A 27192-nucleotide genomic window follows, 5' to 3' on the forward strand; every position below is an offset into this window, starting at 1 on the left:
TAGTTCAAATTAATCATGTTATATAGTTATGTACATGTACATTTTTTGTAAATGACAGTTTTTGTCATTATGAACATATATTTTTGGAATGCACAATGATGACGTCATCATGTGACATGTGACTTCATATTAACTATGCCTATTTTGCAGAGTTGTAACCAAGTCATGTTTTTTCCAAGTCAAGTCAAGTCCCAAGTCAAATTTTAGCAAGTCAAGTCAATTCTCAAGTCAATTTTTTTCCTAGTCAAGTCAAGTCTCGAGTCAATTGTTCACAAGTCAAGTCCCAAGTCAATTTTTTTTTCAAGTCAAGTCAAGTTTCGAGTCATTTAAAACAAATATTAGATGCACCAGTACGGGAACCAGTTTATGTGTTCGACGACGGAGCCGGAGTAGAGATTGGAATGGGGTTTATCAAAACGTGCATCATGTATTGAGATTTAAAAAAATCACACTTTTCAACATCCTCTCTCAAGAGTCTAAAAATGCATTTTGATATAATATTTTCAAACTTGTTCCATCTTGTTGAATGTTTGAGGGATGTCTGACAAAATGTCTTTCCAAACGTGTTCGTTTAATGCATGATGTGAATTCTTTCTATTTTATGGTGGATTGGGGGTAGCAGCCGTTTTCTAGTTGTTTAAACCCAAGTTACATGTAGCACGCTTACAGTAAACCACTCAATGTGTACCCAGTGTAGCCTATGGTCTCCATGGAATGACCGCTCTATAACAATGGATGGTACTCAGACTACGTACGGCACAAACTTCACCATAACACAAGCGTAGTGCTAGTAATGTACATGACGTGTGGCAGGCTCAGGATGCCCAGCTATCATGCAAGTGCGCACGAACGCCCAGAGGTTTTTTGTTGTTGTAACTTTAAGAAACGTGTTAATGTCAGCAAAACAAATTGATTGGAGTCAAGTCAAGTCAAGTCACAAGGGTGGGGTGGTTGGGGTGGGGTGGGCCCCCTACCTGTCTCTCCTTACCTGTCCCCACCCGTCCCCACCCCACCCCATCCCTAGAAATCCCCATCATATGTTGTGTAGGCAGATCCAAATACTGTCCGCAGTGCGCGTTTATGGATCCTCTCAATGCGTTGTTTTGGTGTTGAGTCAGGGCTCCACTCCAGCTGGTGCTGCATATTCGGTAAGAGGTCTGATATATCCCATATATACAGTTAATAAATTCTCATGTGGTACACTATGCTGCTTTAACATGATGTTCGAGCGATCGCAAAATCCTTGGCCTTCTTCAAAGGGGTTCCCTTGGAAAAAATCATCTTCATCATCATCAAGCTGCTTGCTGGAAATCTCCCAACACATTCTAAGCCTGCTACCTGAAAGATGTATTGCAGTTTGAGGGAAGACCTGGATGTACAGTCCTAACGGGGTCCGCTCATAAGTCCGACGCCTCAAAGGTCCGACGCCTCATAAGTCAGACGCCTCATAGGTCCGACGCCTCACTGCTCCGACGCCTCGTTAGTCTGACAAATTAAACACCTCGTTTTTTTCAACGTCGGACTTATGAGGCGTCGGATTAATGAGGCATCGGACCTATGATGCAGAATAAATAATTTTTTTGCCTCATAAGTCCGACGGCCTCATAAGTCTGAAAGCGTCGAACCTATGAGGTGTCGCACTTATGATACGGCCCCGTCCTGACAGCAGCCAAAAAATCTGCCGTCAAGACTTCAGAAGAAAGACCTTAACATTGGATTTGACTTCATGAGTCCCAGTCAATGCTTCATTCTTTACTAGTTTTCATAGTAGTTCCCCAATTAATGTGTATGGGTTGACTATTACATGTACATATACATAGAGCTTACAGGGAGTTTATATTGTCTATATACTTCCGTACTAATTGAACTGGAACTTACAGTACACATATCTCACTGCCCACCACCTTAAGGCGGTGCTACTCTATGCAAATGTAGTGGCTCTACAGGTAAGCGAGTGAAGTAGACTTCCCCCCCACAGAAGTGTGGTGGGAGTCTACGAGCGATACTTACCTGTAGAGCATCCCTCCCTCCTTTCCCCACTAGTTCCATAACAAGAGCTTAATCCTGTAGAGCACGAGAAAAGAGGAAGCCAACATGGCGCTCGTGGTGCAGGGCAGTGTGGGTAGTATTATAGAGGGCGCTGTTGTATAAACTCTTAGCGAATGGAACCTGCCGGTAAGGGGAATATGCAAATGTAGTGGCTCTACAGGTAAGTATTGCTCGTAGACTCCCACCACACTTCTGTGGGGAAATTTGGGTATATTTTTGATTTTTTGAAAAGTATATTTTGGTAATTCTACTTTCGCATACTTCAATAAAATGTTCTAAAGCATATGAGTGACTGAATAATCATGAGGCCAAAGTAACAATCCAAATTGGCTACTATTATAAGCTAAAGTTGCACGCATGTACCTTGTCTCAAGATATCCTCAAGTAGTCTTGCCAAACCTCAGTATTGATGAGCTCCAAATTCATCAAGTTGCTTACCCTTGGCACAGTTCCCTATTCAAACTTTATGGAAAATCAAGTGAACAACGATAACATCGTGATGTTTAGCCCAGAAAACAAAACATGTATGTTCATAGCCTATTGCCGGTGTAGTCACTGAGGAGTTACATGCTGCACATGCGCAGTGTGAGACATCCATTAGTCTTCGCATGTTGGCGATTCATTTTACCCACATATTCTGGCGCTATGGTGGCATAAATGTCCAAAATTTCCATGTTGTGAATTTTCCCAAAGTTATACCCCGAAAAGATATATATACTCAAAATAAGTTTCCAATAAAACTCACCATAAAATCAACTGGGCTACATTTCTGTAAAAGGAATATTCGTTGCTTTCTTTTTGCCATGCAAATTGACCGTGAATTATACTGATGAAGAGCAAATCAATAATTGTGAATTAAAAAAAATTGTAGCTCCCTATTTATCACCTGGAAGGGAACATTGACATTGCTGGCTGCACTTCCATAGGTCTCCTTTATTCCTAATAACTCAGATTTTTAAGGAAAACAAAATAAACATCTTAATCAACTTTAATGAACTACATAAAATAAGGAGACAAACAGTCAAGCTGTTTTGGGTACATTAAAGGAGAACCATTTATTCTAAGGCTACTAGGCCAGACCAAATTGAATTAAGAAATTCTACAAGGCCAAACCACATACACTAGAGTCTTAAAAGACTACTACATCATTTGAATACGGAGCATCAATAGACGTATTGAAACAAACATTAGAGTAAGAAAAGACTGATTATGTCATGCCGTATTTAAGCCTTATTAAGGGACAAAGGCTGATGGCGTCGAGTGGGATACCTGGGCACAATGAGACAAACTAAGTGGAAGGCACAAACATACATGAAAAATGGGGGGGGGGGGGAACGAGGTGTCTGTGAATTGGGCTAAAAGTAAGGAAAAGGGTTGCCTAACATGGGAGACTTGAACAAGTTCGAGGAAATTCCCAAAATTATTGGTAAGAAAACTTTTGACGTAGGCATCATTATTGTCAACAACAATAATTTTTTTATTTTGGGGGATTCGCTTGAACTTGTGCAAGTCCCCCACGTTAGGCAACCCATCGCGTAATTTTTAGCCCAATTTATGGACACCTATTTTTTCCCTTTTTTTGATTCTTGGGCTAAGCAGATCTAATAATTTTTTACATGATTTCCCATTTATTTTTTGTTAGGGTTACTCTGCTAGTTAGTAACTTTGTGAAATTCAAGCTCATCGATACCGACGTTTGGTGAGATCACTTGACGATATCTGGTAAATGTGCGCAACTTCAAGTTTAGGGTATAATAGTAGTCATTTGTTATCGTTACTTTGTCCTCATAATTATTCAGTCACTTTATTTATGTTTATGCTTAAGAAAATGTTATTGAAGTAAGGATATATATGTAAGTAGAATCCCCAAAATATACTTTTCAAAAAGAAAATATATATATATACCCAAATATGGGAATAAATATATTACATGGCAGGTATCAATGCACCCTACAAATTAGGCACCCTACCCAAAAGTCTAGGTACCTGTGAAGTTACAATCAAATTGGACCTACAGTTATGTAGATATAGGTCTTAGAAAAGTGCTCCTTTAATGTGGCATCATCAGAGAGTTATGCTGTCAGCTTGTCTTTGACGCAGTGCATGCTTTTAAAACTAGAGAGAGTCTGTTCCGTTAAAGAATCGGGCGTTCTTTAAAGTAGTGTGGAAGTTGGCAGGTTTTTCAAAATCATCACATGTAAACTGGAATCAACGCTCAGCGACCTGGAATCAGCTACTTCAAAGAGTGAATTCCTCAAAAAGTGGAATTGTGCATTCCGGCATGGAATTGCCCAAGCCTACCGGTATCTGGTACCAGTATGGATGATTGAGAGCAATGGGTTCTCCTGGGCCTTGAACGGAAGTCACAAAAGAATACAGAAAGCTTATGTTTAACCTCCTATTTTTCTCTTTCTCTCCCTCAGGTACTTCCAAAATCTAAATCCAGTGGTAAGTTATTTCTCACTTTTACTTTCATTAAGTTGAGATTACAGTAGAATGTCAATATAATCGGGTCCTTAAAACATTGTTTGATGTATAAAAGTAATTTTCAGCTGCCAGAATCTTATTTTTCGAACAGGCATCTGTATAGGTGTACCCATGTACCTCCGTGGTATTTAATGGCAAAATAATGTAATCAAGTTCCTCATCAAAACACTTAATTTACTTTAATAAACTATTATCTTCCTGAAAATAGTGGAAAATAAAAGCTATGTACAATTGCACATATCGTCGCAGACCTGACATACCGATGAATAAGTGAAAACCCTGTTTGGAGTATTTAATCAGAGAAGTTGTGCGATATGATTTTATTTGATCGTAAACGTATTTGTCAGTTTGTCAAATTACAAAATCTCTAAATAGCCGGTTGTTCTACACACTGTTTGTATGCTATTCGTCGGATCGCGCGCGCACGTGCTCGCAATTCGACAAACTGACAAATAACATTCGTTGAATTGTTGGTACTTTGAACGCACACCTTACATTAGCTGGTTACCAGCAAAATTCTGTATTCGTCACTATGTCAAATTATGGATTTTGTTATTGTGACTGATTCGCCACAGGCGGGGCTCCGAATCTCCAAATACAGACAAGAATTAAGAATTTTGGCTTAAACATTTGAAGGAGCAACCTTTATAAACCCCCAAAATAACAAAATCTCAAAATCGCCAAAATGGTTGATTCGCCGGTATGTCAGCTCTGTGACGATACATAACAGTGTAAAGAAAAAAGGCAGGGTATCTACATTCTGCAGGTTCTAGAGTAGGTCAACTAACCATACCATGTGCACAGAGATAGTTGGTAAGTACAGGTATGTGCCAGAAAAGAAAGAATCAAGGTTTGGTAATTAAGTTGCTGAAAACTTCATTTTTTAGATGGTATGGCTATTTTCTTCGTAGCAGCAAAAAATAGTGTACAACAAATTTTGAAGAGAGTTCAAGTGATTTTAAGTGATTTTAAGTGGTTTATTATAACTGGGCCAAGAATCCCCACCCCACACACCCAACTGTGTTTTTGGGTAGTTATGGGGTACCACTATTGTCCACTTGACTTCCCTTCTTTTATTGTCCTTTGTTCCTATTGAAATCTCAAACTCCATAGCGTTTTACATATAGGGTACTTAGATTTCTAAAGACCAACTTGTAGGATACCATTGTCCCTATTGTTGCCCTTTGTTCCCGGTACCCTGTAAGTCAGTATACGTATAAACATACACATACACTACAAACATCAGGAGTACAGTAATTACAATGGAACAGCGCCCCCACACTGTGGGCTTGGATGTCATGACCTATGTCCTGTTTATTTATTATTCAGGTCATGACATCTAGGGTCTTGTGTTCTATCGCGCATTCATGCCACATGATCCGGCTTTCGATGCTGTAAAAAATTGACAAATTGTCACAAAATGTTGTAGAACATAATTCTGGTGAGAATACACAACTTCTGACTGGGCTCAACGATATTCAGAAGAGATTATCAGCGCTAAAAACGAGGATTGTCCCGAAAGAACAGTGTGGTTGAAACGACACAGCACGACAAGCCCGATTGCGCCTGTGAGAATCAGGCAAACACACCAGTCACTGACACACCAGTCACTGACCATCCCGAAGGAGTTCAGCGCGGTAAAGGATACCGTCTCACAAGTACAACTGGACTGTTTGCTCGGGCTGTTTGAGGGCCCCTGTCCATCAGGTACCAATAATAAAACTGAGAGGGCACTTTATTTTCTGCTACAAAAGAGCAGTCGCTACGTAGAAACAGCTCTGAAAGTGCTTCAGCTAGTGTACACCAACCTTCACAAGAATGAAAGTGTGGATCCAGCATTCTTGGACCAGCTGGCTGTGATCTTGAAAGCCACATTGGACTTCAATCAGCGTGAATTCAGGGTACTTATTAATGGCATCGCAATTTGATGAGGATACCTCCAAATTGTTTCGCAGCTTTCTGAAGAACAATGCTCACTTCTCTGATCGAGGGATAAACCAGCTAAAAGTAGCAGCAGAACTAGACGCAGCTTCAAGAAAATCAACATCAGGGGCACATTCAAATCCAAGGTCAAATCCCCCAGAGGCAGAAGTTATTGAAATTTAAGTAGAGGTGTAGGTGGTCGTGATCAAGGTAGCACGGATGTGTTCATTGGCTTAGCAGCAAACCATCCTCCCAACCAACCTCAGTATGCAGGAGAATAGTTCTTAATCATGCCACTCACAAACTACTCCGAGTGACAAGAAATAGGTGCGTCAACTTTAATTAGTTCATTTTAATGCGGTGTTACACTCCCGTTTACCACTTACCCACCGGTGATTGAATTGCCTCACAACATTTTTTCAAGTGATCAAAAAACTGTTTTAAACAGTGAGATTAAGAACTTGCTTCAGAAAGGTATTATTGTCAGGTGCGCCTTTAATGATATTACTGCCGAATCAGACTTCCTAATTGCCACTCTAGAGGACCTTGGGTAGACAATTAATTATGACAAATCCTCATTGGTACCTGAACACACAAAATTGTGGATCTGGTATAATATATCTCAACCTACCTGGGCACTGTGCCAACTATATGCATTCCCCAAGAGAGAACGCGAAAACTCCGGCGAGACATTCAGAGGGGTCTACGAAAACCATCCATACAAGCAAGGACAGTGTGAGTGTCAATGTGTACAGGGTCATAGCAACCAAGACTTCTTGGTACGACAGTCTGAAACTCACGCCAGCAGTGATAACGGACCTGCAATGGTGGTACAAGGCCCTAAACAATTGGAACCACACTCCAATACAGCGACGACCTGTGGAACTTCAAATGTTTACCGATGCATCGTCCACAGGTTGAGGAGCTTGGTTCCTCGAACAAAAATCAGCAGATTTTTGGAACAAAAGGTTGAGGAACAAGCCCTTCAATTATCGTGAAATGTGTGCAGTACTTATGCACAGTGGTTTCAAACCGCATATGACCCGGACATCATCGATTTTTCTTGTATCATCAGGAAATATACCAATAAAAACAACCCAAACATTAATAATTAAGTATCAAAATAAGCTCAAAATTCATCTGCATGTGTAACTTTGTTGAACTTATGCGGAGTTTGCTATTTCAGAGCTCTGTTTCGCCGTTCAAGACTAGCACCCTCTGTCGACCAATATTCAACAGTTTTACACTGCATTATTTGTGTGCATACTCCGGGATATACGTTCATTTTGAACGTTGTGGGATGAAAAGTAAACCTTATCGGTCGTTTTTATTTAATCTTAACCAATCAGAATAATCAATTTACTACCGACTGTTAATTTTCAAATAAATGTTAAGGAATTCCGTAATTTGTTTCCTAGAACTTTGATAAATAACATTTTGGTGTGCATCTGTGGCGTAGACGAGTAGGTTTGTTTCAATGTTTACCGGGCTAGTACCGGTAGTTTTACAAATTTTGGATTCTAGATACTCTGTGGTGCAATCTGAGGCGATTCCTGGCCCCTATCCCCCTGAATTGTTTGAGCAAAATGTTTAAAGATTATTTATAAGGATATTTTAAATTGCTCTTTCAAATTTTAAGTTACTGTGTACTTCAAAGGTGAAAACCATGTGTCTACTTCACTCAACTTTATACCTGAAGAGCAATCTACTTATGCATATTCCCTAGACCGGCAGGTATTTCCCGCTAAGAGTTTTATACAGTAGCGCCCTCTGGTGTCCTACCCATAATGACCCGCGGCATACGTGCCTCGTGAGCGTCCTCTTTTCTCTTAGCAGCAGGTCGGGTTGTAGTCCGTCAATTTAGAACAAAACAGGGCCTGACCTAGAACAAATTGCAGTAAAATTAATTTTAATGCTATCACGCTAAGGAAATATCACTATTTAACATACCAAAAATATCTAATTTCATCAAAGGAGTGGAAAAGTGCTTTTATTCACTTTTTCGCTACTAATTTTTCATCATCCGTAAACAATATATGGAGGTCGTCATGTTTTCTTTTGCGTCCGTTACCCGTCAGAAAATCCGTTCACATCACTTTCATCATTATATATATGAGACTTCGCAAGACACGACTGATCACAGCAGACAACTTTTCTATGTCCACCATTTTTTTTTAAATAAAAAAAAAATCGGATTTATTTGATTTAAATCAGATTTTTAAATTTTTTTTTTACTTTCAAAATATTGATATGTCTGAACATGTGTCTAAATCTCCCCATGCACCCTCACACCTATCACAAAGGAGTTTACAGGTTCCTATGATACCCATCATCCACAAAACTAAATAAATTGATAAATGCTGTTGAAAAAAAATTGTATTGAATCAGTGATTTAAAAAAATCACTTGATTTCTTCTACATGTAGTCTACATCATTGGTTCAATGGTACATTATTACTGAAGACACTTTTTCATTGCTTGATTGATACAGCTGAGATACGTTGTGTGTGGATATGAATGAAAACTTGATTTATGGTACCAGTACATGGTATACAAAAAAAATATGACAGTTCTCCATGGGCATGTTGATTTCATAAAAATGCTTCTAATTTCAAAACTGGCAGCACTGATCCTTGTGAAACTCATAGTGTTTGATTAATGGCCCAAGGAGGAGAACAGAAATCAGACCTCGTACCTTTAAAAGGTTTTATATAAATCTCAATCTAAATTTTTAGGGAGAAACGTTAGGACTAAGACTATCAATTGGGACTTTCAATACACTTTTTGATGGTTCATGTAAGCCTACACCAGTGCAGTTGATTCACAATATTACTGTAAATAGATCAAGGAATGATAAAGCAAACGTGAGTGTGCTCTCTTTAAAATTGAAAACTTTGAAGAAAAACTTTTAAACTCAGATCTTGACTTAATCAAAACAATAATTTTGTGTAATTATGCAAAACCTAAATTGAGTCGATGGTGATGAAGAAGGGGTGTTTGAATGTGTTAACATCATCTTACACTTTGTAATTAAGTGGAATCAGTTGATTTAAATGATTAAAGAGACCTCAATCAATTGATTTTGCCAAAAATATGATTTTTACAAAAAAGTGATTTAAATCAGTGATTTTTATAAAAATAATCATTTGATTTAAATCGCGATTTAAATCAGTGATTTAAATCAACGTGATTTAAATCAGCCAACCCTGATGTCCACCAATTATTAAAAGTTATGGTAATTTACACTGTCGCCAATCAGTTTTCATGCCTCGATCAGGATCTTCACAATTTAGATGTTTAAATTACAAAATGTACTTATGAAAAATGTGTGACGGCGTACATGCAAATCTCATGGACAGAACTACATCCGTTTCTCGTCAACCTCGTAGACACTTTTGTTTTAATTGTGATCAAGTGTTTTGAGATGTTTTGTTTTATATTTTCATGTACTAACAGATGTACTGTAAGCATCACAACCCGAGCCCAGTACTTCCTGAATGTTCTTAACCAAATCCAACAAATCATTTTTAGGCACTCAATCAATAATCTTTCAATAAATTTTTTTTACGCTTAACTTTTAAAATGGTTCATGCATGAACTGACCAATCGATTTCCATCTGTGTATGATCAAACATGATTTTTAGATATTCCCGGCCCATTTTGCAAATAATCGTATCTCGTCTGTGGACTTATTGCGCACTTTAGGTGGAAAATTGTCCACTCTATCTGTAGTGCCCTGTATAAAATTATGACTTGAAACAGATATATCCCCGTCAAAAGTAGAATTTTTGAGCCAAGTTACAAACGTATACTGCTCTTAATATAAAACTCACTGTATGTAAAAAGTAAAAAGCAAAATGAAATTGTATGACACACGTAAAAACTTCTCTTTTTTTAACAAAGTTTCCGACACAATGTCCTCTGCTGCACTCGCATGTGGTTAGAATCCTAAACATTAGCTTATATAGGCATGCAAATCGAAGCAAGTCACCAGACGAATTGTTCGAGGACAAAATGTCCCAACTTTTAATCTAAAAAAACATGCTTGAAAAACACCCTTCCACTCCATAGAAACAATTAGACTTTTCACACGTTGTTTGTGTATTTATTTGAAGTCGTTTGACGCTTCAGTGGTTTCTATTGTAATTTGTTCTAGGTCTTAACTTAAATTGACCGGACTATAGGACGTGCATAAAATAGTTCCTGTTTTCCTCGTCATTTTACTACCCTTTTTTCGCTTAAGAGAAGTTTATTTATTAAAAGAGTTAATAACAGCAGTTTGTAGAGTTTCTCATCTTTTTTCTTGATTTATTTGTTATATTTATTCAATTTTTATGAAGCGTTTGGGGAGAACTGATCTGTCACAAACTGGGGAGAATTGCTCTCCCACGGGATGGATTGAGTTCTCTGGGGCACTCTGCCGTTAACGCTGTGTCGTTACCGCGGCAGCAGTCCCTCGTCCAGCACCCTCAGCCACTGCCGGCTGGGGGCGTTGGCAGTTCCGCTGACCAGTTAAAGGGACCTCGGTCTCCTTCTCCGGTCAATTCAAGCAGAACACCCAAACAAGAGGCACGCTCTGGCAAGGTTTCTTTTATAAAACAAACTTCCTGTGTCGGAGCAAAGCCTAAATAGGGCCGACAGGGCAGGCATTGCTCGGGTACAAGTGCTGCTATACCACCCGGCCCTTCCCCGAACACGGGGCAGCCCGAAGGGACTAACCGCCACGTTTCATTGTTAATTGTTCAAAATTCTGTAAAAAAAAAAAAGGAAATAAGTTTTACTCACTAAATTTGTTGTTGCTCTGGTATATCCTTGGTATAATAAAGTCAATAGTAGTCACATACATAGTGATACACCCTGAAACACTGTCCTGCACACAGGGGAATTCCGCACTTTTTGCACAAAATACGAGTGTCAGTGCTGCGCCCTCTCGCAAGACCTCGAACGAAACAAATAAATACAGGTCGTAACTGAATGAAAATGATATTATTAGAAAGAGCGAGAGCGCCCCCTTGTGATAACATGCCTACTCTACCTCATACATGTACGAGGTTTGACAATTTTAAGTATGAACATTACCTCGTACATGTACGAGGTTGGCGATTTCGAACTAACAAATATACCTCGTACATGTACGACTTTGGCACTGAAAAAGTTAAACGGGCTATCGGACCAACCAGCGCTTGCTCAGCCCACGGGGCCTGAGGCTCTGTCGGCCGGGTATGCTATGGGCGACACGGAGGTTGCCCGGGGGGTACCCCAGCCCGACAGCACCCTTCCTATCTCGCTCAGAGAGACCATTCTTGTCACAGGATTTTTTCCATTGTTCAGGGGTCCTGATGCCCCAGGTGTCTTCCGACATTTCCTTGGACACATCCCGGGGCCGTTTTTCAAAGAAGAAGAAGAAGGCTGATTGCCGATCACTCCCTTTGTCATATCATGACATGTTTTTTTGTTTTGTTTACCTCATGTGAGGGCGCTATATTTGGTTATGGTAAGGTCTTCAGACTTGAGCGAAATCTACACATTTTTTACATGAGTTTCTAGAGTTGTTGTTTTTCCCTGCAAAGTTTTACGTCAAAGATCGCCTTTTCTATTGGCCTTCCTAGCCAAGGTATGTGGAAATTTGCCTTCTATGATCCGGATTTGCCCCCTGAATCCTGTAGTTAGGATATCTGTTCTGTAGAGAAGCCATAGTTAGCTTTAGGATGATATTTTTTGTGGAAATTTGCCTTCTATGATCCGGATTTTCCCCCTGAATCCTGTAGTTAGGATATCTGTTCTGTAGAGAAGCCATAGTTAGCTTTAGGATTTTTTGTTTTTGTTTTTTGACTGAGGTGCTCACGTGGATGCATGTATTTTGTAGCGAAGCAAGGAGTTTCGGTGCTGTGCACTCGGTAAACTCACTCCAGATTTTCAGTTTCCTTAAGCTACATTTTCTAGATAGTCTGCATTAGTTTTGAGTTATTTAGGGCTGTACTTCTTCCGTGTTTCTTCTCTCGTTGTCATTTTCTTGATAGAGATCGTAGAAGTCGGGGTTTACGCACTATTTTTTCTTGTGGTCCAGCCACATTGTGATATGTACGTTCATGTGTCATGGAGGAATGTATACTCTCACAGGCCTACACGCGGAGTGATATTTTCAGTGAGAGTTCTTGGTGATCTGCCCAGTCGTAGTCTTGTTTAAGTCACTTGATGTAGTTTTTGGTCTTATTGAGCATACATTGGCATTAATAGTCTCAGATTGGGAGATAATGTAACGGAACTTTTTTAAATGATTTGAGAATATGTTTCACATTTTTCTAGAATTAATACACAGGCTCAGTCAGAGTTTTTTAAGTTATCCTTTTTTTATTCGGCACAATTAGAAATTGTAATTTAGGAACTTGTTCTTCATTAGTAAGGATTAGACACTGTTTGACTGTGACAAAGTATTGTAGGTTATAGGCTGTCTAACTTAAGTTTAGTTCCACTGCAGATGTTTGAAAACTATTTGTTTATCCAGTGTGCCTGAGTTGTTTCATGGAATTCTAGATTTATGACAGTGTTTTCCCCTTTTTATTTTTTGCTTTCAGGAATCATACACAGTTGTTGACAGCGGCGGCGGAACAGGTTTGAAACTGGGGGGGGGGGGGGGGGGGCATCACCAAAAAGGGGCACTTGCAGACCCGTGCTGAAATGTCCACATGTTTTTTTTCACCGGACACTTGGCCTCCGTAAGATCAAATAGTGAAGGGGGGGGGGGGGGCTGGTATTGTCTTTCAACATAGGGGGTGCTCTTCAAAACCAATGATTATATGCTAAATATGCATTATGTGCCCATTTTCAGGGGGGGCTGGTATTGTCTTTCAACATAGGGGGTGCTCTTCAAAACCAATGATTATATGCTAAATATGCATTATATGCCCATTTTCAGGGGGGGCTGGTATTGTCTTTCAACATAGGGGGCGCTCTTCAAAACCAATGATTATATGCTAAATATGCATTATGTGCCCATTTTCAAGCCGTATTGTATGGGTTTTGGGACTTGGTTTTCATATTCCTCGTTTATATCAAAAATATCTATACCATTATTGGGATATGGTTACTTCTAAGAAATAGTAAGATACTTTAAGGGCATTTTTGTTGTATCTTGAGGGGGCACTTTACTGTTCGAGGGGGCACATTTATGGCCGCAAAAGGGGCACTTGGGAAAATCTGGGGGGGGGGGGGGCAAAAGCCCCCCCGGTTCCGCCGCCCCTGGTTGTTGAATAGTACAACTATATTTGACTACACTACCTACTGCTGTCACCAAATAAAGTAGAAGCACAACAGTGGAGTCCTTTTTCATGTCAACTCGACCTTCGCAACTCGTCCTTCGCAATCGGCTGATTCAGCCGATGATGACGAAGAACCAGAATAATTATAGTGGCTGTCCATCGCAGAAACGGATCTCCGTTTTGTGTAGAGGGACATATACAACTTAAATTACCCTCCGCCGATGAGCCCCACCGCCCAATCATAAATCTTTCAAGTGCGGGACGGGCTGCACATCAAACAATGATGAAGTGTTCCCCAATCTTCCGTTGGATCAAGTGTTTTCATTTCTCAGGCGGAACAGAATTACTATCATCGACCTGCTTTATTCTTCGTCAAATTCGGGCGATTTATTGCACTGATCCCACCGCGGCAAACACAGCCGGGATGAGGACTCGGTTTTTTTAGCCCACTCATTGCAAGCTTTACACTTGTTCTCGGCTACATTGCCGATTTCATTGTTGGCCCTATGTGCCTATTGCCTGGCAGGCACCGTTGATGAAACGGCCTGTCTGAGCTGCGAGCCGTGCTCTGTAGCCCTCTACAGTAGTCACGGTTGGGTGGCACGATGACAAAGGGACACGCTGCACAGTACTCAGCCGTGCGTCGGTGTTTCTGCCTGGACTGAAATCGCTGCAGTTTTCATGAACATGTACATGAACAGTGTTCATTGTACATGTGCATGCACTGTCGAACTCTGATAAGAAGAGCACTGTTAATACAACATTGTGCTTATAACAAGGAAAATGTTAAGTCTCGAGTCTTTGATTTTCTTTGTGTTCTTTTTTACAAAGTATGTGTTATAACAAGGAAATTTGTAAAGTCCCAAGGACCTTGTTATCAAGGTGTTGAACTGTAATGTCCATTGTCTCCGAGGGAGTTGTTTAACCACTGACTGTGGCTGTGTGCAACTCTTCCCTCAAGATGTGCTAGACGGTTCGCGTTTACGGAGTCAATTTGGCCCTAGCCTTGTTCAATGCGGTCTCTCGGCTTTTTGTCGAAGGGCCCTGCACCCACAATCAACGCGGCTACGTGCGTGTACGTGTACCGCCGACCCTTGTCCGCACGAACGGTTCAGTACTAACGCAACCAGCAAGCACACACACGTGAGTACGGACTGTACGCATGGTGTAAGGCAGTAAATGTAGGCCTACTGTGTTCTGCGTGTGGGTGTACATGTACGTACGTACGTACGTGTGGGGTATGCGCCGCGTGGCCTGTGGGTTACGCGGACTAGCTCATGCATGTACATGTACTGTGTGTGAATGGCTGTTGTACGAGTACGTGTGTATACGTGCGTACGTACAAGCATAGCCTCTCGCTGTACAAGTTACTTTCTCACTAGCAGCGTACGGACATCGATCTGATCACGCAATTATGCCTTGCCAAGTTGATTAGGGATTTTCTTACAGGCGATTTTTTTTATCGGCGAATCGATAAGCCCAACGCCTTGGTCAAGGCTAATTTGGCCCTTGCATTAGGATGGTTCATCAGATGGCAGCTGCCCTTCACAATGAGCTCCAGCCTAAACATAACCTCAACGACTGGTTGTTGTGATGCTTCCATAGATCAGGCATGTGTTGACCACATTTGCAAGATTGTGCCTGCATCCAAAATGCCTGTTCTTCTTCAAGCAAGAATGTGATCATTACCGTTTTTCTGTGAGCAAACTTTGGTAATTTTTTTGCTACACCTTCCCTCTCCAATGCAGCTAATGACAAGCTGCCAGCAGTAAAGGCACCACATCATTCAATTTTGCAGTGGTGCATTTGTGTGGCAGCGCTATCAACATTTTCTGCGCACCACGCCACATAGGCTAAGGCCTCCACTGGTAACAACTTCTCCGATTCGGCTTCAGTTGTTTTGATGACTTCAATAAGTGACTTACCTGACTCATGACGACCTCCACCCATCAGTCTCGTGAGAGCTCATTGTAGAGTCCATGGGCCAGAGGCCAAAATTTGACGTATTGGTACCACCTGAGGTGGCAATATCTAAATACATTTTTTTGAAAGGTCTATGTCTAAGGATGATAAATTGATGTGATTGCAATCCCAGGCTGGTATAGTGGTAGTAAATGCCCACTTTTTAAGCCTAGTCACTTTTTAAGCCTAGTCAGATTAAGCTTACTACATAAATCCTTAGAACTTCGGTTAGGATATGGTTGTACAATTTGCAATTACACCATTATGCTTAGTTGTATAATGATGAAACTTGGTCAACTTATTGGTTTGCTATAGGTTTTTAAAATGACGTCACGTACAAATATATATTGCCTCTAGAGGGCGCTGTTCGTAGATGTATATAATGTGCTCGTATATTACACAAGTTTTTTAGATGGCTAAACATTATTTTAAACATTAATCTTTTGTTTGTGTCTCCTGTGGAACAAATCAAACCTAATTAATTGTTTAAAAGTGTTGGTTTAGGTCTGTTTTATATAGTAACATTTTAAAAAACTGCCAGTATAGCACCTGCCTGAGTAACATAAACTGCCTGTAATATCATACATATAGTATTCATATTAGCGTCATGTGCACATGTAGGTTGTTATCACCTGTCTCAAATATGCTTTCTAAGACATAGATAGAATTTCGCGAATCAAAAAATCATACTCCATGTGATGATCACTTCACGTGATGACAAAGTTATTGTCATGGCAACTGTCTTCAGAGGGCGCTATACTTGGATGAGTATTACTTAGACATTAATAAGTCATTTCGTTTGCCACGTGTCAATGTGCACGTATATGACAATAAATAAAAGCAACTGGTATGACTCGGAGCAGCAGTGGGCCCCAAAGACAAGGTGCGCAGGCCCACCGGCGTGTGGATACGCCCTGGCACCATGTCAACCACTGCCCCAGCTATGGGTTAAATAGTCCTGGGCAGGACAGGAGTTGTGACCACCCAAGCACTACTTTCGCAAAGAAAAGCCTCATCATGATCTTAATTCCAATGAAGAATCATAAACTTCCAGCGGCCGGAGTCCGCAGGAGAACCGCGGAGGGAATTCGTGCACGCTAACCTCATGAGAATGATGATGGTGCTCCCTCAAACCCCAAGGACACCTTGGGAAGGGGAGCAGCGGACGGGTACCGGAGAACCGACGCACTACTGAGATGAGAAATAAAGCTCAGGCGGCAACTGGTTGGGTCGGGCTCATGCTGAGCAGAGAGGCACAGTGGTCGTTAATCAGTGTTAACGGTCTTCTGATAGAGTTATCACTGCCTCTTTCCAAAGCAATCCAGACCTCACCACCATAGTGGCCTACGCACCAACTCACCTAGCACCCGATGAGGAGAAGAGAAAGTTCTATGATGATCTAAGATGAGCAGTAGAGGCTGTTCCCCAGCATCACTTCCTTGCCATTCTTGGAGACTTCAAAGCCCGCCTGGGACAGGGAGACGTTCCTTTCACCTTTCATCAGGTAACAAATGACAATGGGGTGCGTCTGCCGGATCTAATTGAGGACTACTCTCTTCTAGTCAACAACACGCTGTTTGAGAAGCGAAAGGGAAGGCTGTGGACGCATGGGCGTCGCCAGGATTTTTTCTAGAGGGGGGCAAAAAAAATTTTGCCCAAAAATGCTTGTATTTCTCAACACATTCTCGATTTATCAGTTTTAGAGGTGGGCAGGGACATTTTGCCCCCCCCCAACTCATTAAATTTACACCACTTTGTCTTCGCGCCTCTTTTTCTTTCTTTTTCTTTTTGTTTTTCCAGGGGGGGTGTGGGCAAGTGCCCCCCCCCTTGCCCCCCCCCCCTCGCGACGCCCATGTTTGGACGTGGCTGTCACCAGCAGAAACGAAATCCCAGATCGACTTCATCCTGACCAGGAGAAAATGGCGTAACAGCCTTATTAAAACTTGCGCCCACAGTACCTTCTCTACAGTGGGATCAGATCATAGAGTGGTGGTGACGAAGGTGCGTCTCAGCCTCCGAGCACCGAGAAAGGCAGTCACAAGAAGGGTGAAGTACGAATGGAACAAGGTCAAGGGAAACAGCGATCTGCAGGAGGGGAACGCCATAGAAGTTCACAATCGGTTTGAAACTTCTGATCTCATCAAAGAGGAGGTGCTTACCCAGAAAATCAGTGAGGTGGAAGTAGCTCGGGTCAACCAAATGCATGCGATGAGCTGGAAGCTGATCAACGAGATTACTGGTAGAAAGTCTTCCAAGCCCTCTAAGATCAAGGGAGATACTGATGAGCAACGGGTTGAGGCATGGTTCAACCACTTCAGAAACCTTCTTGGTGATGAACCAGAGTTGATGGATGAGCAGGCAGAGGTAGAACAAGTGTTCGAGGACCTGGACATTAAAGATGGTCCCTTCAACGAAGAGGAGTACCGTAATTTTCGGAATATAAGCCGCGCGGCGTATAAGCCGCAGTACGCAAAAATCTGCAAATTAAGATTTGAAGTCGGCGTATAAGCCGCACCGGCGTATAAGCCGCACCAACCGCAGTGGTTTCAATTTTGTAGGGCCTCCAAATTCTAGTCAAATTGCTCTGAACCAGTTCCATTTACACTGCGAAAGCTATAAAAAGGGCCACAAAAGTTATCATTCACAGTTGATACTCTTACAATAATACAAACAAATATGGAAATTGATGATGAGAAATAAACACCGGGAATTACTGCCGGCTGCCCCGTCCGGTCCCCGGCCTAAAACGTTAGCGCATGGCCCAGCAGCTAGCGCCGGCAAATGATAACATTTTCCCCCAGCACTTGAGATATATGTAACCCACCGTGTGTCGTCTGACTGGAGGCTACAAATGCTGCTTTGTGGCAACAGATGCTGATTTGTTTTGTCCTAAGAATAAACAGGTCCGTTTTTACAACAAGACGTATCAAATTGGTGTGATTACTTACGTCAAAATTCAAGTTACGATCGTAGCTTTCTTCGAAAATAGTCAACACGATGCTGAAAATTTTATGGACGAATCCATTCATTTCGTAGGGGTGATTTTTAGCCCCTGCTTTGAGTTTTACATCGTTTCTTGAATACATTTCAAGAAAAAAAATTATATTGTGACATTGAACAACTGATTATTGAATAGAGAAATATTTGGAACTCCATAAAAAGTATGTTATCTTTTTTTTCTGTTTTTAAACAGCAAAAATATTGGTAATTATTGTTTCCAAGAAAGTACACCCCTTTATTACAACAAATGGTGTGGTCCATGGGAAAGGCATGCAGCATGCATGCAGCACTAGAATCACGTACGTACGGCCGGTTGTCGATGTCGATCAAAGAGACAGCTTTTGCTAGCCGTACTTTTTACCGCTCGGTACCTTTTCGTTGGACGTGCTTTCGGTTTGTATTATGACTTTCTTAATTGATGGTTCATTTCAGCAACAGATCTTTCCTTATACCAGCACATTAAATATGCATTTGAATATCATTTTTATTCTTCACGGCTCGGCGTATAAGCCGCCCTGTGTATAAGCCGCAGTAAACATTTTCATGGGCAAATTCAACGTATAAGCCGCGGCTTATATTCCAAAAATTACGGTATGTGAAAGCAAAGGGCGCTCAAGCCTGGAAAATGCTGTGGGGAGGACGGTGTCATCCCAGAGGTCCTGAAGTATGTCCCCATCGACGACCTCGTACTCGACTTTGTCAACAAGGCATTTGAGCAGGGAGAGATACTAGATCATTAAAGCAGTATTAATATCATCCTGGTTCCGAAGTGTGGTGACCTTACATGTACGGACAACTACCGAGGGATAAGTCTTACCTCTTTTGTTGCCAAAACCTTTAACGGGATGGTGCTCAACCGGATTCGGCCAGTGATGGACCCATTTCTTAGAAAAGCACAGAATGGGTTCAGGCAAGAGAGGTTCTCAGTGGGGCACATCATTGGCTGAGAAGAATTATTGAAGGTGTCAAACATAAACATCTTCCTGCAGTCATCACCTTCATCGACTTCCACAAGGACTTTGACACTTTCTACCGGGTCAAAATGATGAACATACTCAACGCATACAGGATCCCAAGTAAGTTAGTGCAAATCATTGGAGCGACCTAGGCTAACACCCCGGCCAGGGTCACTTCAATGGGTGGTGTCACAGAGAGCTTTGACATCCTGACAGGAGTGCTTCAGGGTGACACCTTGGCCCCTTTTCTTTTCATCATTGTACTCGACTACGCCCTGAGGAAGGCCATCAATGGTAGAGAAGAGGAGCTGGGTTTTACCATAGTGCCCCGCAAGAGCCGGTGAGTGTCTCCTGTGATAATCACTGACATGGACTTTGCGGATGACATCGCACTTGTCTCAATAGAATTGGAACAGGCTCGAGCCCTTTTGTTATCAGTTGAGGAGGATTGTTTAAAGGTTGGCCTACAGCTGAACACAAAGAAGACCAAGGTGCTCGCCTGTCTGCACGAGAGATGGTACAACTCTCAAGGTTGAATCTGACTACAAGAACCTTGGAGCTTGGATCAGCTCCAGTGAGAAAGACCTCAAGACCCAAAGAGGACAGGCGTGGTCAGTGCTCCAGAGAATGAAAAAGGTGTGGTCATCACTAATCACCCTCTCTACTAAGATGGAGAATTCTCTGGATAGGTGTTACACCAGGATGCTGCGCATGGCCCTGAACATCCCGTCCATGGCAGGATCACATGAGAAATGTAGACCTCTATGCTGGCTTGCTGAAGGTGACAAAAAAGATCCGGGAACGCCGTCTCAAGCTTGCAGGGCATTGCGTCCCCAAACACACTGAGAGCCCACATTGGGCACTTTCTCACGTGGGAGAAGAAATCTCTCCTTCGTGGACATGCTGAAACGGGAAACCGGCTTGACCACCGCTGAGAAGCTGCGCTCCTGCATGCTGGACCGGGACAATGTGGACCGAGATCCTGTGGACCGAGATCAGTGGGAGGGCTCGAGCTGCCAAAGGGCCTCGACTTGATTGACACAAATGTATATCTGTTGATTTACATAGTTCAGCAGAAAGCACTGAAAAAAATGGATAGTTTTAACCCTAAAAGGGCCAGGCTTTTTTGACCAGCTATCAGCTGGGGGGGGGGATACCTAAATGTTCAAGGCTATCGCGAAAAAAGTCGAGGGGCAAAGGGGGGGGGGCGATCCCGACCCTGGCCCCTTTAGGGTTAATTAAGCCAGAGTACCATACACCTTCCCACCATTTCCTCTTGTTCCTCTGGTACTGAATCAACTGGAGCAGAAGGATGACAAGGCTCTCTCTTAACTCCCTGATGGTCCCATTGATTAGTTTCCGAGGGCTTTAACCATTCCCTTGGTTCACCAGTCAGTGGTACTTCCAAGGATAACAATATTCTGTTCCAGCGCAGCTTGGGTTTCCTTCACCCGGCTCCGTAGGAATTTTTCCTGAAGTGCCGTGTGCTGTCATGCAATCCTTGTTCACATCAGACCTTTCTCAAACAAGCTACGACTGTTTACAGCCTGCACTTGAGGGATTTCTAAAAAGACAGTAGATTACTTAATGTTAGACAGTCGTACTCCCATGTCAATTAATTAAGGGGATATTTCTTTCAACACCCCTCTTCAACACTTTCTTATCCAAAAGAAACGTTATCGAGATCTTTAAACATGTAGTTCCTTGAACCAGTGGACAATTTCAAAATCTGTTTCAATTATCCTTAAGGTTGCCTTTTTGTTAGGAGTTGTTATTTCTAGATGTACATGTAGTGAAGAACTGTTTTCTGTATAATAGAGACGGACCACATCTGGTGTGGACCGAGTGTGCCCGTCAGATTCCCACAGAAGGATTTTGAACTAAGACTGTCGGAGTCCTCTTGCCTCCGAACATTTTTGTTCCCGGCATCAAATTATTCTTGTCCATTCCAGATGGAGAATTTTGGTGCCAATCATGACTTTGGCGTCATACATTAGCTGCACAGGGATACTTTGAATCGGTCACTTGCAGGTACATGTATTTGTCTTGACTTCAGGGCCGTGGGAAATTTTGGATAACTAGATGCTCTGTGGTGCAATATGAGGCGATTTCTGGCTCCTCTTCCCCTGAGGCCTTGGTGCAATTTTTTTTTTACTAGGTACGGGTTGCCAAAGGAAATACAGTCAGACCAAGGGTCAAATTTTATGTCCAGTATTTTCAAGCAGGTTATGAAGGAGCTGAAAATTAAACAGTCAACGTCCACTGCCTATCATCCCCAATCTCAGGGTGCATTAGAGCGTTATCATCAGACCCTAAAAACCATGCTAAGGGCTTACTGTCTTGAATATCCAGAAGATTGGGACAAAGGGGTTTGGTTTGTTGTTCTTGCTACACGAGATGACCCAAATGAGTCCACAGGGTTTACCCCGTTCGAGCTAGTATATGGGCATGAGGTTAGGGGTCCCCTGAAACTTGTCAAAGAGAAGTTTTTTGATGAGAAATCTGAAACTAACCTGTTAGATTATGTTAGCACTTTCAGAGAGAGACTTTGGAAAGTTATGAAGTCCCACTTTGACAAGAATACAAAGTCTCATAACCTCAAGCCAGGTGATTAAGTACTAGTCTTACTACCCATACCAGGTGAGCCATTGAATGTTAAGTTCAGTGGACCTTACTGTGTGATTGAGAGACTCAGTAGTGCAAATTTCATTGTGGCACAAAAGTTGACCTTTTCTCCTATCAGGATAGGAAAAAAGGTCAACTTTCGTGCCATATTAATATGCTTAAGCCATATTAGATGAAAATTGTTCATTTGGCCGGCAAGGAAAATGTTGTCGCCGATTCTCTTTCTAGAGCATAAAGAATTTTATTTTACAAATAATTTCTGTGTTACTGTAATAAGAGCTGAAAAAAAAACACACCATTTTTGTCAGAAAAAAAAGTTTTGTTTTTTTCCTGGGGGGGGGGGGGGGAGGTGTCATGGTCCAGAGTGAAAATAAATCTGGCTTTTGTAAATATTAGTAGTAAGTGATACATGTACTGGAGTAAATGTTTTCTTTATTTAAAAATTCCTAGAGTGCATTTATTTTGATACGTGGGGCTGGGTTGAGCACACATTCTTTTAAGTTTGGGCGAGCAGTCACGCGTGCTTTAAACTCTTTAATCGATTTGGAACTTTTCTTCGTATGCCACACAAACACCTGATTTTACAATCATGAACAGAATATAAGAATTCGCAGAGTGTGCATGTGAACAATACCGAGAATTCAGGATTTGCTATTTTAGTGAGGATTGCAGCAATCCTCGTCCCTCACATTTTATTTCTTCAGTTTTGGGGTGGAGGTCTGCAGAGTAGCAGAGTGGGTGGACAATTTTCTCTGTGAGCCCTCGTTAGAGCGGCCGTTTTAGTTGCCGAACTGTGATTCGTCATGTTATAATTTCGCCGTTCCTGCACGGATGTATCCGTGAAACCTCCAGTAAAGTTCGTCGCTGCTGCAGAGACCATGCAGTAGGCTGCTGCCAAGCGCCTGTGGTTCTTCTACTGGGAGTTTGCACATGGACGAGGCAGAGCTGCGTCAGACTTCCCAACAGCGTCAGACTTTAGGACACACAGTGACTCGTAGCCTGAGCACTGTGTGAGTTTTTCTCCGGGCTGGGGTCGTCGGACTTTGTTTGTACCGGTTGTGTGAACCAACGACGATACTAAAGCAGAGCGCACCAAGGGGGCCAACCATTTTTCTACACCGGTGTTTCATCACATATCGCGTACTTTTTGAAGGAGAGCAATCTACGGGGACAACCATCAGAGTAGTCGGACATTTGGTCTTTCTTCCTCGACGAGAGAACTGATATATTTTTGTCAGACCAGTGGGTCTTTGACCCTATTTTGTCTGGGCTGCTCGCCCCTTATAACCATTCAGTTTTCAACCATTCTATAATGTAATGTCATAACACAACTGGGTAATGTACTTTTGTAAATTGCAATATTTTGTTTTCATAATATTTTTCATTAAATTTAATTGAACTTACTTGCTGCTTGTTCTTGTGCATGTCTGTTTGACTACTTTGGTTACCCTTATTTTCCAGGGCGTGGGTTATTTTTAATATCTGTTGCTTTTAGAAATTTGAATCGTAACAAATCCATAAAGTCATCATCATGACAATAATTGAATTCCCGGTACATTAATGTCTGGCCTGTTGCAATTTATTTTCTTATTCACTTTTTATAAGAACTTTTCAGCCATTAGTGGTGCAATTTGACATCTTAAACTAAAAAAGAACTTGACTTTGTGAAGTTGTCACTTTATTTCATCAAACCAACCAAAATTGGTGAAAAACCTGATCGGTGTAGACGTGTAGTGCGTATACGCTGTACGGACTTTCCCTAAAGGAATTGCCCTATTCAGGGATTTTCTCTCTCAGCCACTGTTTTCCGATGACCAGGCCAGCAAAATTAAGGTGATCTTGCAGGATTTTGTGCTATATAGTTTTTATTCCTAAGTAGTCAATCTGTCATTTTATGAAGGAAAATGTACAAAATACCCCAGCCGTTGGTGGCCCATTGACAAAATGTGCCAACTTTGATTTTGTTTATGTTTTTCTTAATTTTGCGATACATGTATACAAAATATATGCCTATGCTTCTAAACAGACCCGTTGCTATGGGTTTCAAAATGAAATATACATTAAAGCTACATTCCATCATTTGCAGCTATCAAAAAAGTGACTGAGGTAATTATTGTTGAAAAACACACTTGGTTGAAAGATAGCAGGGGATTAAACTCCCTGTGAAATTATTCTTTCTTGCATGCTGTCATTTTGAAGAAATCAACGAAAGAAGGCCTTTCAAACGGTGCTTGTTAAGACGCACCATTGGAAATTTCCTTTAATAGTTCAGTTTTTTTATTTGGTGAAGCGGGCGCAAGTATTGACATGACGTGTATGCGTGCGCGCCCTCTATAATTCGTCGGATCAGTGCGCGACATCGCGTAGCTGCATTCAGTCCAGTAAGAACATGTCTTGGATGCTGAATTCAGGCCCAATTCAAAACATGATTCAGCAAGTTTTGATTTGAAATCGAGATCCTAGAATGTTGTTTTTCTCGGAAAATACAGCTGAAGCTGAGCTGAAACTTCATCAGGTAAGTTGTTTAGATTTCGAGAACGTTTGTTGCTTCAAACGAACAAATTGCACAAATTACAAATGATGGACTATACCTTTAACTGAAAGAGTAATAAAGTGGCTTCAAGGGAAATAGGATATTAAAAAAAAACAAGTCACGGTTCTTGGCGCAACAAATCTTTATAAATTTTGTCGCCAATTTAAAATTTGCCATAATTGAATAAAGAGGTTGGGTTATTAAATGTCAATTTCAAAGTTTTCGGGAGGGGGGGGGGGAGGGGTATATATCCCCCCCACTTTTTGACCAGGGAGGATGGGCCATTGGATCATCCCCCCATTTTCGTGTTGAGAAACCAACAAAAAGCAGATTTTGAGGTAATTTTCGAACTTCTTAACAAGCAAAATGTATTTAACAGTACTGAAAAAGAGAAAATAAGTACAAAAGTTTTAAATGCGCCGTTTTCATGCAAGATTAAGGGGCAAAATATACATAAAATGTTCGTCTGTATCATGAACAGCGCCCCCTAGTGTTGTGGTGTTCAGCAAGCCTAGAACCCCCCCCCCCTTTGAATTTCCACAGCTGGGAAATTTTGTGATTTTAGTCATACCACATTTTCCCAAGTCGATCCCCGGCACAGATTTACGCCACTGCAATTGGGGGTTGGAAAACAATTATGTAAACCCTCCATTCCGACTCGTCCCGAAAGTGATCTATAACACTCGAGCAGCAATACGCAGCAACGACATTGATCGCACCATGTTGGCCAGCACAAATCTGGTATCGAACACCTCTAGAAATGTCAACTGCACCACCCATATTCCTCCCAATAAAACGGATTGTGCGGTCGGTAGCAGTAAAACCAGAACCACTAAAGAATGCCCACTGGCAACTAATGGCTTGAGTGTCTGGAGCAGTCACTTAAACTGTTGCACTGGTCACCAAGGGCCAGCTCACAATACATACTCAGTAGTCATCTGGGCGCCCACTGCTCTGCATGTACCTGACCGCCAGTTACAGAGACTTCACAACTTTTGTGTGGAAAGACAATTACAGTATCCATCATAGGACACTGCCACATTAGCAGAGTTTCTGTGCTTAGTGGCGGGCTTGTCCCCTAAGCCACGATCAGTTTTGCGTAGCACCATGGCCGCAATGACGGCCCTTTATCAAGCATCCCCAGGCAAGAACCATCCGACAAACTCTCTGGAACTTTATAGACTGATTATTGTTCTTGAAAAGAGTTGTACCACTGCTCCAATGACACGCTCATCTGTCATGCCAATACAGCCTTTTGTCAGTCTCTTCCAATCTTGAGGTGACAATGAGGGACTGGACTTGAAGCGTCTACGCTTGAAAGCGATAACGCTGTTGACACTCGCAGTTATGGCACGGCTATCTGACCTTGCACCTAAGGGGTGTACTGTTCAACGAAAATGGGCCTAGCGAGCCTATGGTTATGCGCAAAAGTCAGCTTATTCTCGACGAGAACGGAACACTGTCGATCCAGTTTTTCGGCAAAAGAATGACATTCACCGGAAAGGCTTCTCAGTTACCATCCCAGCAGCGGACAATCAGTGGGTGGACCCTGTCTTTTGCCTGCACACTAACATCCACAAATCCCACAGCCATTGGCTGTTAGTTAATGACCCACTGTTTGTCACTCTTTAGAGACCATATGGAGCATTGTCAGCTGGTTTAATTGCAGATCAGCTTAATTCAGCTATAGGTCTGGCTGGACTTGGGGGTCGGGGTTTCAGTGCAAAATCCTTCCGACTCACAGCAGCTACAGTTGCAATTGACACAGGCTTTGATCCTCTTGATCTAGCCACGAAAATTGGATGCTGGGATTGCCCAGCAGTTTTCTTTGACCACTATGTTCACTCCAACACTCCACAAAACTTTCTTAAGAACTTGTTTGATCATGAGCAGTGTAGCATACATGTACTTGTTTTGTTTTTTTAACATGTTACTGGGTGCATAACAGACACTTGGCTTACTGTTTTCTACTGCCAATATTTGGAATTGACGTGCTAATATTTACCAATTTTCTTGGTGTTCTGGATAAACATTGTCTCTCCTATTATGGCATTTCACTAAAGTTAGATATGTTAATTCTTTAATGTTCAGTGTTTTTGCTGTTCCATGAGTAATGTATGTTTGCTTAAAACAGTATATACAAACAAACAGTGCCCCCACACTGTGGGCTTGGATGTCATGACCTATGCCCCGTTTATTATTCAGGTCATGACATCCGGGGTCTTGTGTTCTATCGGTTAAGCATTGTACACTGTGGATAAATGCGTGATTGTACAGGATATGGCATTTCATTAAGTTAGAAATGTTAATTCTGTAGCCCTAACAGTCCTGAATCCTCCAATTTTAATACGATTTTGCACACCCCAGTTTTTGCTGTTCCACAAGTAATATGTTTGCTT

General features: G+C 41.8%; 1 protein-coding gene across 1 annotated transcript in view; it reads left to right on the forward strand.

Moving 5' to 3' along the window:
* LOC119722043 (cytoplasmic dynein 2 intermediate chain 1-like) overlaps positions 1-27192 on the forward strand; it is a 244618-nt gene that overhangs the window by 53940 nt on the left and 163486 nt on the right. Inside the window, exon 9 of the mRNA XM_038192032.1 lies at positions 4473-4497. Within this exon, the coding sequence (XP_038047960.1) occupies positions 4473-4497 (25 nt within the window). The remainder of the gene's footprint in view (positions 1-4472; positions 4498-27192) is intronic.

This window comes from Patiria miniata, unplaced genomic scaffold (genome assembly GCF_015706575.1).
Source record: "Patiria miniata isolate m_02_andy unplaced genomic scaffold, ASM1570657v1 HiC_scaffold_14, whole genome shotgun sequence".
Classification (NCBI taxonomy): domain Eukaryota; kingdom Metazoa; phylum Echinodermata; class Asteroidea; order Valvatida; family Asterinidae; genus Patiria; species Patiria miniata.